This window comes from Ceratotherium simum, chromosome 27, assembly GCF_057802395.1.
Source record: "Ceratotherium simum simum isolate JZ-2026a chromosome 27, ASM5780239v1, whole genome shotgun sequence".
NCBI classification, from domain to species: domain Eukaryota; kingdom Metazoa; phylum Chordata; class Mammalia; order Perissodactyla; family Rhinocerotidae; genus Ceratotherium; species Ceratotherium simum.
The window spans coordinates 23,341,247-23,353,763 of NC_141926.1; the positions used below are offsets into that span (position 1 = coordinate 23,341,247).

The window sequence follows — 12,517 nt, forward strand, 5'->3', positions numbered from 1 at the left end:
GCTTTTTGAAACTTACCAATAGATTAATTTGTTAATTGTTAACTGTTGTCCAATACTATTTAAGGTGTTAGGAGGTGGACGGAAAAGGCCATTGGAAAACTGAACAATTTCAACCAGGGAGTTTGTAACTTGTCTAACTCATTAAATGACTAGTAGAGCTAAGAAAGGAACCTAGGTGTGCTTTTGAAATGCTTAGGTCAGCTGTACCAAACAGCCATGATTTTCCCAACTCTCCCTTTCTTCATTAATTATTCGCTCAGTCTTTATTGGGTAGTGAGGCTGTTCTGGAACTACAAACACAATAGTGAACAAGACAGGTGCAATACTCTCAACCTGGAGTCTACAAACCAGCACAGAAGAAAGACACGAGTTGTTTGAAAAACCAGAGAGTGCTTTGGGAGCATGTAACAGAGAGACCTAATAGAGTCCACGGGCCATGAAGGTCTCCTGGGTGGGAGTGATGTCACTCTTACCTGAAATAATAAACTGCAGTGCCATTTCTCTTTTCGTTTGTCCTAAACTAGTTAATGAAGAGAAGGTGTGATTCTTTCACAGAGGTTTAGATCCCCAAATAAGCACAATGACTGTAAACCTCAGAAAGATGAACAACCACTGAGAAACCTAAAATCAGATGCTGTGGGCTTATTGTAAGTAAATGTAAAAACACTTCAAAGTTATTGACCAAGAAAATAAAGCTTAAAAAAAATCTCTATTCAAAAGTAATTTTAGGTGAAATATGATGTGATATAATATATGTGTGTATACATACACACACATACATATATAGACAATAAAATTCATATAAGTATTGCATATGTTATATATTGTGTACTCACACACATATACAGGAAGGAAGGGGTGAGGAGCACTGAAGGGTTAGATAAGGACACGGCTACACAAAGCAGTAGAGAGTTGCCCCTATAGCCGTCGCTTTACCCTAACAATTCAAAAAGTTCAATGTAACTATTAAGTGGTTGGTGAGAGTGAAAATTTTTGTGGAAATCAGGAGTTGAGTTTTGCTTTGTATCTGAGTGAAGATGTGGGTGAAAAAGGCAGAAAATAAGCCAACAGTTGAGATCTGGACTACCCCAGGATACAATTTATTCTCAGAGGGATGGGTAGAATTCATGTCCTTCAGGTAATCCTCCAAAAATATTCTATTTCTGGGAATTGAGCATTTGAGGTGAAACTTTCTGACAAGCACAAGACATGGAGATAGTCTCTTCTGAATTACCAATCATTTAACACTTAATTTTTGAAGTACTAGCATAATAAAATAAAAGCCCCTCCATCATTTTAGATAGTTGGACTGATGGCACAGGGAACCAAAGGGAGTTCTAATATTTTACCCAATTTAAATCAACTTCATTTTCCATTCAACATTACACAAGGAGGCTTTTTAATCCCCTAATTGCTATTCCTAGGGAATAATAAAAAAATCAAGAGTGGGTGTTACCAAAAAATTAAAGTGGGTGTTACTCCCCTAGGCATCAAAATTGCAATTACGCACTTGTAGAGTACCTAATTTACAGATTTTAAATGCCTAGGGAACAATTTAAGATAATCTAGTTGCAAAATGCTCCCCTAGGTAACTTAATGAGATGATTTGCTGAATAAGGCTATAATTAATAAGCCAATTAAATATTGAAGGGCAGCTACTGAAAGAAAAATGGCCATTTTGCTTTGATATAGCTCCTCTTAGGCAATCCTTTTTGTCAGAAAATAGATAGCAGGGCCATATGACAGTTAAGAGCACTCCTTAACAGTTATTCTAAAATCAGAATATCAGCATATAGGGAAATATTCGCTATCATCTGCTTAGGGAGGAAAGCAGAGGAAAGATGGAAAGAGTCTTGATTTTCCTATTTGTAGAGGGCTCCTCGATTGTTTCATTCACAATAAGAAGTAATCCACTAACTTTTTTCCCAAATCTCAGGGAATGTATGGTCAATATCATTTTAAATGAAAGCAGAATAATTACAAAAAGAGAGAACAATAGAGTTGAGCTCATACCAACTAGAGGAATTTTAAGATTCTTGTGACTTGTATGTGTTATGATTTAAAATTTTGTGTTTCCTTGTAAGGTAGTTCCTGGTTCCTGGATTTCTTGGTAGCATGGTTCAGCTATTCACTACTTGTATGAACCTACAGAATGCCTCAGAATTCTCTAAAGCTCTGATTGCTATTCTGAATATGAGAGAGAGCATATGTAGCAATTATATATATATATACACACACACGCACATATAAACACACACATTCCATGTGATTTGGAAAAATGTAAGGTTTGTAGGTTTATAGCAGAGTTTCAAATTCTAATCTCTTTTTTCCATTATCATAACTGGTTCCAGCTGCCTTTGTTCCATGTTCTGAAGCTTGGTAAAATTTTGTCATCTGCGCCCTTCTTAATCTATTCCTAGGCTCCATCACCCACATACTTCTTTAGGGAAAAATAAAGTCGAATGTTTCCTATTCATCAGCTTCTGTGTTCTCACAACCCATAAAAATTCACACAGTCCAAGTTTTTTTGCCTTGTATTCATTATTTCTTGTATTTATTAATCCAGTTATAGGACTATTTATAATTGCACAACATAGACTAACTTATTTAACCATTGATTCATTGATGCATTTATTCATTCAGACAACAAACAATCTATTTGATACCATCAATACAAGGATGAATAAAACTCATCCTTTTCACTAGCAGCAAAGAAAAAGTACCAAAAACCTTAGGACTCTTTAATGTCCATAGCTATTCATTGTTTGAAAATATTTCAAAACTTAAACTGATGGCTTTAAATAAATTTCAATTTACACACTTAAACATAATTAACTAGAAAATAAGTTCTCTCAACTACAAAATCTCAATTTTACTTACTTATTATTTTAATACCTTTTTCAAAACGACCTTTTCTTTTCCTATGGCCATTGAGATACAACCTCTTGGACTCCAAATAGCTTAAGAAGGTCAGTCAATCAAGACTTAGAAACAGATGCTAGAGCCCTGTTGCTAGTCCCTTAAAGTACCTTCCTCACAATTAATTTTAAGCTACAAGTTTTCTTTAGTCCTTTCTCGCTCAGGAAACTTATTTAATGTGCCAACACTAAGTGATAGTTACGATCCCATAGCTATCATCAAATTAGAAAGAAAACAGTGAAAAACTCATGGAAGTGTGTAAAAAATTGTTTATTAAATTATACGGAGTTATATTGACACCACAACACAAAGTAGATGTAAAATATTCTGCATATAAAATAACTTTTTTCATTTTTCCATATACATTATGAGATTAATAAGGTTGTCTTTACTCTCTAAATATATGCTTTAATCTTACTGATTTATTGTTAGAGATGTTAATTTTCACAACAGGTCCATAGAGACATCTAATTCTGCTTTTATTACTCTAGTTTTGTTCTAATAAATTCTGTCTTCTTAATGGGTGACTGAACAAAGTTGTCTGCTCGATCTACTACAAGACAACACAGAATAATGTGTCTTTCCTGGTTCATAATCCGCAGGAAGTTATACATTCTCTATGTTAGGATATGATTAGTCTCATCCTTTTCCCAGTGAAATGCAGGTTTAAGCAGTTAGATTCAGTGCCTACTAGAAATCAACACTCAAAAGGAATATATTGTCTCAATTTTGTTGTTCCTACGTTATAAAACATATAGTCCTGTGCACAGGGATGTTGAAAGACAGGGTCAAAGAAGCAATCAAGTGAAAATCATAAGGATATTTCTTACCTTCTGGATTCCCTATCCATTTTCTATCTGGAGAGGTTATCCAACTAAAAAATGCATTGCATATGGATAAATAATTTTTTCAAGTTATTCAGTTATACTTTACTCCACTGTGGAATTTATGCAGTTTGAGAAACTAATAGATATAGTGGCTTGAAACCATACACAGAGAATAGACGATCAAGAACGTTTTTGAAATAGTTACTATTTTAATACAAGTGCAAATATCAAGGCAAATGCTGCTATAAATATTTAGCTACCAAATCTTGAACATGCAAGTTTTTAAAAAAGTGAAGAAGTAATATGTTGAGAGAGAAAATTATTCCTTCCCAAGATCAGCTACTGTTTGACACATTAATATAACTTCATATTGAATCATGGAATTTCCAATTGGACCTGCAGAGGATGATGTCTGCAGGATGGAAGAGAAGGGAGGGGAAGAAAAAAAAAGATAGGGATATGGAGACTATTTTAGTGTGTTGGAATAGAAGGCATTAAATAATATGGTAAAGGTGAAGTGGATCAGAATGGCTGCATTTGGAGGTACAGGAGCTAGGCAGTTGAGGGGAGAAGGGAGAGTAGTTGAGGGGTCAATATAACCTCCACAGGTAGACTTCAATTCAGCCCTTACTGCTGCAAAACTGTGTTTAGACTATAAAGTCTTACACTGTGGTATCTATTCTCCATTCCCATCAAGTGACCCAAATTCTCTAAGGTTCAGTGTACCCATTAAAAATGTGAAACAGGGGCTGGCCCAGTGGTGTACTGGTTAGGTTCATGCACTCTGCTTCAGCAGCCTGGGGTTTGCAGGTTCGGGTCCAGGCTTTGGACTTACACATTACTCATTGAGCCATGCTGTGGCAGTGTCCTACATACAAAAAATGGAGCAAGATTGGCATGGATATTGGCTCGGGGACAGTCTTCCTCAAGCAAAAAAAGGAGGATTGGCAACGGATGTTGGCTCAGGGTCAATCTTCCTCACTACTCCCAAAAAAGGTGTGAAAAAGTATCACTTTATGTTTGATTAATTATAATTTTTTAAATCTCTTCAAGAGTGAGCAATGCCTTCCTTGCAGTACAAAGGGTGGAAAGGAATTACTTTTACAAATCTCACCATACGAGTGCAAAATTCTGCCATTAAAACAGTGTGCTCTGTTAAAATGCTATGAGCTCTGAGAGTAAACTGATTATCAGTCAATCATAGCTATGTTTGAACTATGCAACCAATCATTTTCATTATGATAAACCAAACCTCCTGGCACCTTGATATTGGAATTCCAGCCTACAGAACTGTGATAAAATAAATTTCTATTGTTTAAGCCACCTAGTCTGTGGTATTTTATTATGGAAGCGCTAGCAACTAACACAGCCATTATAATAAAGATAATTGCATTAACAATTGTGACAGACCCTGTTGTTTAGCTGACCCAACTCCCAAATGTAACCACCTTCCATTTACTCGTGGTCATGTGACACAATTTTACCCAATGAGACATAATTTAATTCTGCTTGGTGGGGTTTTTAGAAAACTTGCACTGAAAAAAGACAAATTCAGCTTAAACATTGTCCCTTTTGTTCTTTCTATTTTCTTCACATTCTGAATATGGACGTGAAGCCATCATCTTAGGAACACAAGATAATCTATATGAGGACAAAAGCCAACATGCCAAGAACAAAAGAACATAAAGAAAAATAATTTGGATGCCTGATTATATTGTTCAGAAGCTTCGCCAGCCCTGGACTGTCTAACACATCAATTTTTTTAATGTGAGAAAAAAAAATCCCCTCCGTTTAAGGCCCTCTAATCATGCTTTGTGTTACCTGCAGTCCAAAAGTACTCCCTAACAGATACAGAGTTTATATTGATTTTATAAATAAAACCTATGTAAAAATTACTGATCATTTTCTGGAAATAAGATATTAATGGCTTTTTAAGTAAATTTGTAAGGTTATCTCTTGAATTTGTATTAAATATTTGGAGAAAGGTGCATGCTGTGGGCAGTCATGCTCTTATTAGTTTCTGAACTTTACTTTTGGATAATTGGAAATAGAAACATAGCTAAAAAGAGTCACAGCATTCCTAAAATATACATGCTGTATTAATAAAAGCCACTAATAAAAGAGATAAAGAAAGAAAAAACAGGAAATAATAAATATTTGTTAATGTCAATTGAAATCAATGATTCTGGCTGAACCAAATATAGCATTTGGGCTATTTCCAATATCAACTCTTTAAAAAGGACAAGTCAAGCATAGCTTTTAGTTTTAGGTAGAAATTACACATACAGGGGATATTTTAAACATATTTTTATAACTAGTCATTGCGTTCCAGTGTTCACCATGGGATTTTTGGGGGGTTCCCTACAAATTCTTACCATCCACCTGTATTTTGTACCATAAATCTTTCCGGATGCAACTATAGGTTACCAGATGCATGGAAGGTCTGTTCTCCAAGGCAAATTCGTGAATTCAGTTCAGGCCAATGACCCGTGGAAACAGACTCTTTCCCTTCCAAAGAGTTCCCAGATGGGCAAATAAAAATGGCCAAGAAACCTGGCTTGAGTAGCATGACACTATAGATTCACAGAGAGACCAGGGAGGCTCTCAGAGTTATTTGGGGTAGAGGCGTGAAGTCTCCAGAGCAGAGTATCCAAAAGACACACACAGATGCTCATCATCACCAGCATGAAACCTGTGACAAAGAAGCATCTTGGGAAGTGAGCATTAATCTTAAATTTAAAAGATTGAACTGATGTCTAAAATTAATTATTGAAGTAGGCTATTCAATATCAAATGCCCTTTTTTACTGCCCCTCAAAACTTAGATATTTGAATTTAAAAGCAACAGTATCATAATTTAGAAAATTGTGGATTTGTGGGAAATTAGTTAAAACATCTACATGCTATTAAGGGTCAATTACTTAAAACATTATTTGCTAAAATATGATAATCCTTGAAAGTATTATTAAATGTTCAGTAAACATAAACATAAAAATGACACTGTATTATGAGGACAATAATAAACATTAGTAAATAAACCTTACAAAATTGAATTTAAAATTGTGTGTCACATTTAACATATTCCTCAGTAGACACAAATACTTAATGGTATTTATGGCAAAGTTGTTAGGAGAAATCATTTTCAGGGGCCTTTCGCCTCATTTTCAGCTAAAGGCAAAGTCCATCAGGCCACTTTCTTTATCAGTCTGCAACAAGAGGACACCCTTCACCTTCTACCCATGAAAAGTTCCAAAGCAGCTCTTTTTTATTTTTGTCTACCCAAAGCCCCAGTGCATGGTTGTGTATCCTAGTTGTAAGTCCTTCTAGTTCTTCTATGTGAGCCACTGCCACAGCATGGCAACTGACAGATGAATGGTGTGGTTCCATGACTGGGAAACGAACCTGGGCTGCCAAACCAGTGACAGTGCCAAACTTTAACCACTAGGCTATCAGGGCCGGCTCCAATGCAGCTCTTAACTGTCCAAAGTCCTATATTAGCTAGTGCTAATTAAACTTGGAAAAAACTATTCCCTCTTCCTCAAGTTTGATGTAGCCATTCTTTGTTAAATGTTAATTAAAGTAATTTATTTGAGGTGTGATTTACCAAGAATCCTACCTACAGTAACTCAAATTGAGAATAGGGCTTAGCTTGAAGTTATTAATATCAAGCAGAATAGAAAGTGAAAATATCCTGCTAAACTTGTCAGAAAAACAGGGAAAATGGTTTGTCATTTCTGAAATGTTGCTACGTCCTATTTCACACTTAGAAATCACAAGATGAAAACCATGGGATTATTTTGATGATCTATGCTTAGATTTTACAAAAAAAGAAAGCAAGCATTTAGAATTTATAATGATAAATTTCAACAATGGAAAATTAGCATTTGAATTCCTATGAGTACCATTTATCATGGTTGTTATTTAACATGCATTCACTCCTGATATGTCTATGAACTCAATGCAAATTTAATGCAATTTGAAAACACTTTGTACAAAATGATAATAAACAGAGTACTTACACTTCTATATTTCACAATGTATTCCAAAATAGGGGCCCCTCCATCATCCTGTTTGGTAATACTGAGTTTAAAGCTCTTCCCACTGCTTGGCTGCCCATGTATGGATGGAGGACTCGGTTCACCTAGATAAGCAATACAACATTCTTGATATTTGCACACACCTCAGATACCTAGAGAAACTGCACTTTGACAAAAACAACACTGCCATGTAATCAAAATATATGATGTTATTCTAGACTTACTGTTTGCTATTTGCCCTTTGTTGGGATAATACCTCTGATCTTTTTCCCCACCCAAGAAACAGCAGCATTCATAAATCCAGAAATATCAGGCCAAAATTGTGAAACCTCAGGACAAATTATATTATTTATATTGATGTGCAAATGCTCTGAGAATAATACTACAATATACAAATGTAAAACTTTATTTCTCTTATTAATAGTGTGCAACCTTATTTTATTAAGGTAAATTCATTTTGTAAACATTTTGTAAATATGTATTAACATAAACATATTAAGGCATCAAACTATGGAATATATACCTACCAGGAAAGATAACAGCTTAGCAATTAGTTGTCTATTTTAATGAACATTTTTTTAACTAGATGCAGATTTGAATAGAGAAATTTTATTATCCAATCTATAGACATGTGTTTCAATATCTTTTTCTTCTTCTAGCTCCATGACCATATTTGCCTTTGATGTTATTCTTCACATGGAGGTGTTCTTACAGCACAGATGCTTATAATACGTTTAATACGGACAGGAACCCACTGAAGTGTAGGGGTTTTCTAGCAGAAGGATGCCGTCACTGCTTGGCAACTTGGAATGGGAGCTCCCTGCTGTGTATCATTTATGCGATGTTCTTGGGTGTGTACTGGCATCCTCTGGCTCCGTTTTCTCCAACTCCCCATGGATGTGGATATGAACATGGATATGGTAACACTAAGGAACTCTCAGCGGACACACTTTGGTTTGCAAGATTCCAGAAATTCAGAATTCAGTACCTGGTCTACTCAGAGAAATGCCAAGACAGACAAACTAAACAGAATAGAGTGCAGAGGATTGCATGCCTCCACACCTGGAGAACCTAGGGTTTTTCTCAGCAAGTTGTCTTTATTTCTAATATAGTGTTTATAACTTGAAGCAAGTGAGTAGTTTATTTGAGAAAAGGCAAGTCACTAAAGAAATATGACAATCGGTTGTGTTGGCATGAAAACAAACAGTAAAATAGCCTTGTAGGGTACTGCCATATGGAAACAAAGTAAATAGAATTGTAGAGTGATCACTTATTCATTAGTTAATTAAATTAGCAGGCAGATATTATGACATACCATGATCTATATGCAACACATTATATTTTTGAGAAATGAATTAAAACTTCTCTAAAAACCAGTAGAATAATTTCTTAAAAGGATTTAATAAGTGAGTAACGGAAAATCTAAAATGGATTTTATATTCAGGTGATTTTGTATCATTTCTAAAGTGAATTTTAGAATTTATATGTTGTACAGTATAAATTCATTTCATAATATTGTAATCACATTGTTTTTAATAATAGCATTTTGAGATAATTATAAACCAGAAACCATATTTTCAGCAACAAATGTTTTAACATACATATTTAAAATATTTAAGCCTATATTCAACTTTCTAATATACCAAATTTGTGATTCCACTACAATTGCGACCTCCTTTGAAAACAAAATAAAGCTCAGAACAAATGTAGATTCTATCAGAGAGAAAGTGAATAAAATAATGGTTTCTATTAGCAATTACAACAGAATGTTTATGCAAAAGTAATAATATAAATAATCAAACAGTGGTAAGGGATATTTATGACATATTAAGTACTTTGCATATATTATCTCCTTAAACTTCAAAAAATCCTGAGAAGCTTCTAAAATACATATTTATTACTAAAAAACCCAATGTCTCAACTCTCTAAGTGCTCACTGTCTAGGACAGAGGTCTCCAAGGCAACAACAGTACAATAAGCAATTGGAAGTGTTATAATTTAAAAAGGAAAGAGAAAAAAAGAAATAGTAAGAGAGAGATAGTTTATGGTTGAAACACCTAGAGTGGGGTCTATGAATGAATAAAAGAAAATCTGCCTAAATGAAAGGGGAAATGAAGTTGGAGGGGTTAACTAAGGTCTTATTGAAGAGACAATGCCTTCACTGGGGGCTGATGTGCAGTGACCCTGGAGATTACAAAGAGGAGAGAAATCAAGACGGAATGCACTGTACCTTGAGGAAAGAAAACAACATTACCAAACTTTAGTTCACCCTACTGAGGCAGAGAGCTGAGGGAGGAGGTGTGAGGCTGGCAAATGTGTATGTGATGGAAATCGGGAAGGTGAAGGGTGTGGTTGCTGAGGATTAGAAGCAGAGAAGGGATAAGTCTCTTTAAATTTTTATAAAGTCACTCTGGAATCATTTTAGTCTGGAGGTAGATTACGAATCGAGATGTACTTGCAGTTCTCCTGTTGAAAAAATAAAGGACTGGAAAAGACAGTGGCATCAGGAACAGAGAAAAGGGAACTCATCTGATACTTGATAAGAACCAACAGAAAAGAACCGGTCACAAATTAGGGCAAAATAATTTATTGTGGCCAATTTGACTGTCTTAATATGTGTAAATAATAGGCAGTGTTATGCATAGATTTTATAACACCACTTGTTTAGTCACAGTCAAGTTTTCTCACGTTTTTAAACAATTTATTCAACATAAAGGAAACGTTAGTCTTTTTAAATTTCTTAGCTTCTTGTAAACAATTGGCTTACAACACTCCAAAACAGGATAGTAATGAGAACAAGGCTACAATAGTTATTCTTTTTCTGCAGTCACGATTGTAATGGATTAATTTAGTGGTGCCTTTTTCTCACACTTAGGACCTACATAATTTATGGGATGAAGGCAAGAGTTATGCCTCATCAAAAGAATAGAATATTGGACATGCTACATGGACACTTTTCTACTCTTGCATGGAATACAGTCCGAGCACCAGAATCCAATTAATCAGACTATGAATAAGTAGGACACCTTCCTGATCAGGACAGTTTCCTGAGTGCAATTTGACTGTATATACTGCAGTGTACCTTTTCTTTTTTGCCTTGCTCAGAGCGAAGTTCTTTTTATAAATCTGAGATGCCACTATCTTCAGAAACACTTCAACAAAGACATAATTCACTTCCCCAAAGTGTTGAAATATCTCCCCGCATTTTAAAATCCCATGTAAATTTGTGAGTAAAGAGAATGGCAACAGAGAGAAAAACAGAGAGGATTACTTACGAACTGGTAATGTTTGGAAGATTTCGATTTTACTGTAGTCTCCTTGCCCTTTTCCATTTACAGCTGCAACCCTGATTTCATAAGTTGTATTTGGTTCCAGGTTGCTCAAAACAACCATTGCTATAAGAAAAAAATTTATATGCCTATGTTTAATGCGTTTTAATAAGTAAAAGGAATCAAGCTATTACAACGCAGAGTGAACCATTTCACTGTTAAGTCTTTCCATGAGATACCTAAAAAACTAGAAAATACATATAAGAACAATGATTCGTGAACAGTCCTTTTCTTCACCTCTATTTTAGCTTTCTAACCCCATGCAGTAACTTTCAAAGAAGACAATTAATAGTTTCATCTGTGATACTTACACTCACAAAGTAGAGAGTAACATGTCTTCCTTCTTTTTTTTAACATTCAAGAAATGAGAATGATTTAAATAAAACATCTTTGCTATGTACATCCAAATATTTTGTCTACTGTAAATGCATCATTTCCATAGAATTTAATGGGGATATAAAATTCAATATAATTCAATATACAGAACTCTGGCCTCCAATGTAATGTGTTTCAGTCATGTTAAATAAGTGTCACAGCTGACTCTACAGCAAAAATGGATAATTTATTCGATAATCTCAAATCAAATAAAATTATTCTTAATGCTAGCTTCAAGGTTGTCATCTCTTATGTTTTCTCTCCGAATTTCTTCTCAGTTATGTACTGTATCAGACCTGGATTCAGCAGAACACAAAGGAGAAGAAAGAAGCTGAAAAAGTCCAGGGAGGTAAAGCTTATTAGAAACATCTCCTGGGTCATGTCAACTCCTTTAATTTGCCAGAGAATTTTGGATACAATTGCAGATGTCAAAAAATTACATTTTTACAAATTCCTCTGATGCAGCTAACAAAGATCCATTGGTGCCTGTATCTTTACTGCTTTTCCTAAACAGAGCAAAAATTAACTAGTGGAAATGGTAGTCTTGGCGAACGATCAAAAGGAAGTTATGTCTGGTTTATGTAATAACTCCAAGTCAAATGATCAATTCATAATAGATGAAGATATAATCAATCATAAAATAAAACATTAAACCATAGGTAACGAGGATCATATTTGTAGGGCTATTTTTTTTTTTCCTGGTGAGGAAGATTGGCCCTGAGCTAACATCTGTTGCCAGTCTTCCTATTTTTGCTTGAGGAAGACTGTTGCTGAGCTAACATCTGTGCCAATCCTCCTCTATTTTTTGTATGTGGGATGCTGCCACAGCATGGCTTGACGAGCAGTATGTACGTCCACGCCCAGGATCCAAACCTGTGAACCCCAGGCCGCCGCCGAAGCAGAGCACACAAACTTAACCACTATGCCACTGGGCCAGCCTCTGTAGGGCTATTGTTTTACATGAACCATGACTGAAGATTGTATACATTCAATAAAATTCCAATACAGTTTATTGACATATGTCTAATAAT

The 12,517-nt window shown here is 35.1% G+C and overlaps 1 protein-coding gene across 2 annotated transcripts in view; it reads right to left on the reverse strand.

The window, feature by feature from the left end:
• NCAM2 (neural cell adhesion molecule 2) overlaps positions 1-12,517 on the reverse strand; it is a 488,709-nt gene that overhangs the window by 45,213 nt on the left and 430,979 nt on the right. For both annotated transcript variants that reach the window (XM_087418188.1, XM_087418189.1), the window contains exons 13-14: positions 11,058-11,177; positions 7,765-7,886 (exon numbers count right to left, since the gene is read on the reverse strand). In XM_087418188.1, coding sequence (XP_087274314.1) covers positions 7,765-7,886; positions 11,058-11,177 — 242 coding nt within the window. The remainder of the gene's footprint in view (positions 1-7,764; positions 7,887-11,057; positions 11,178-12,517) is intronic.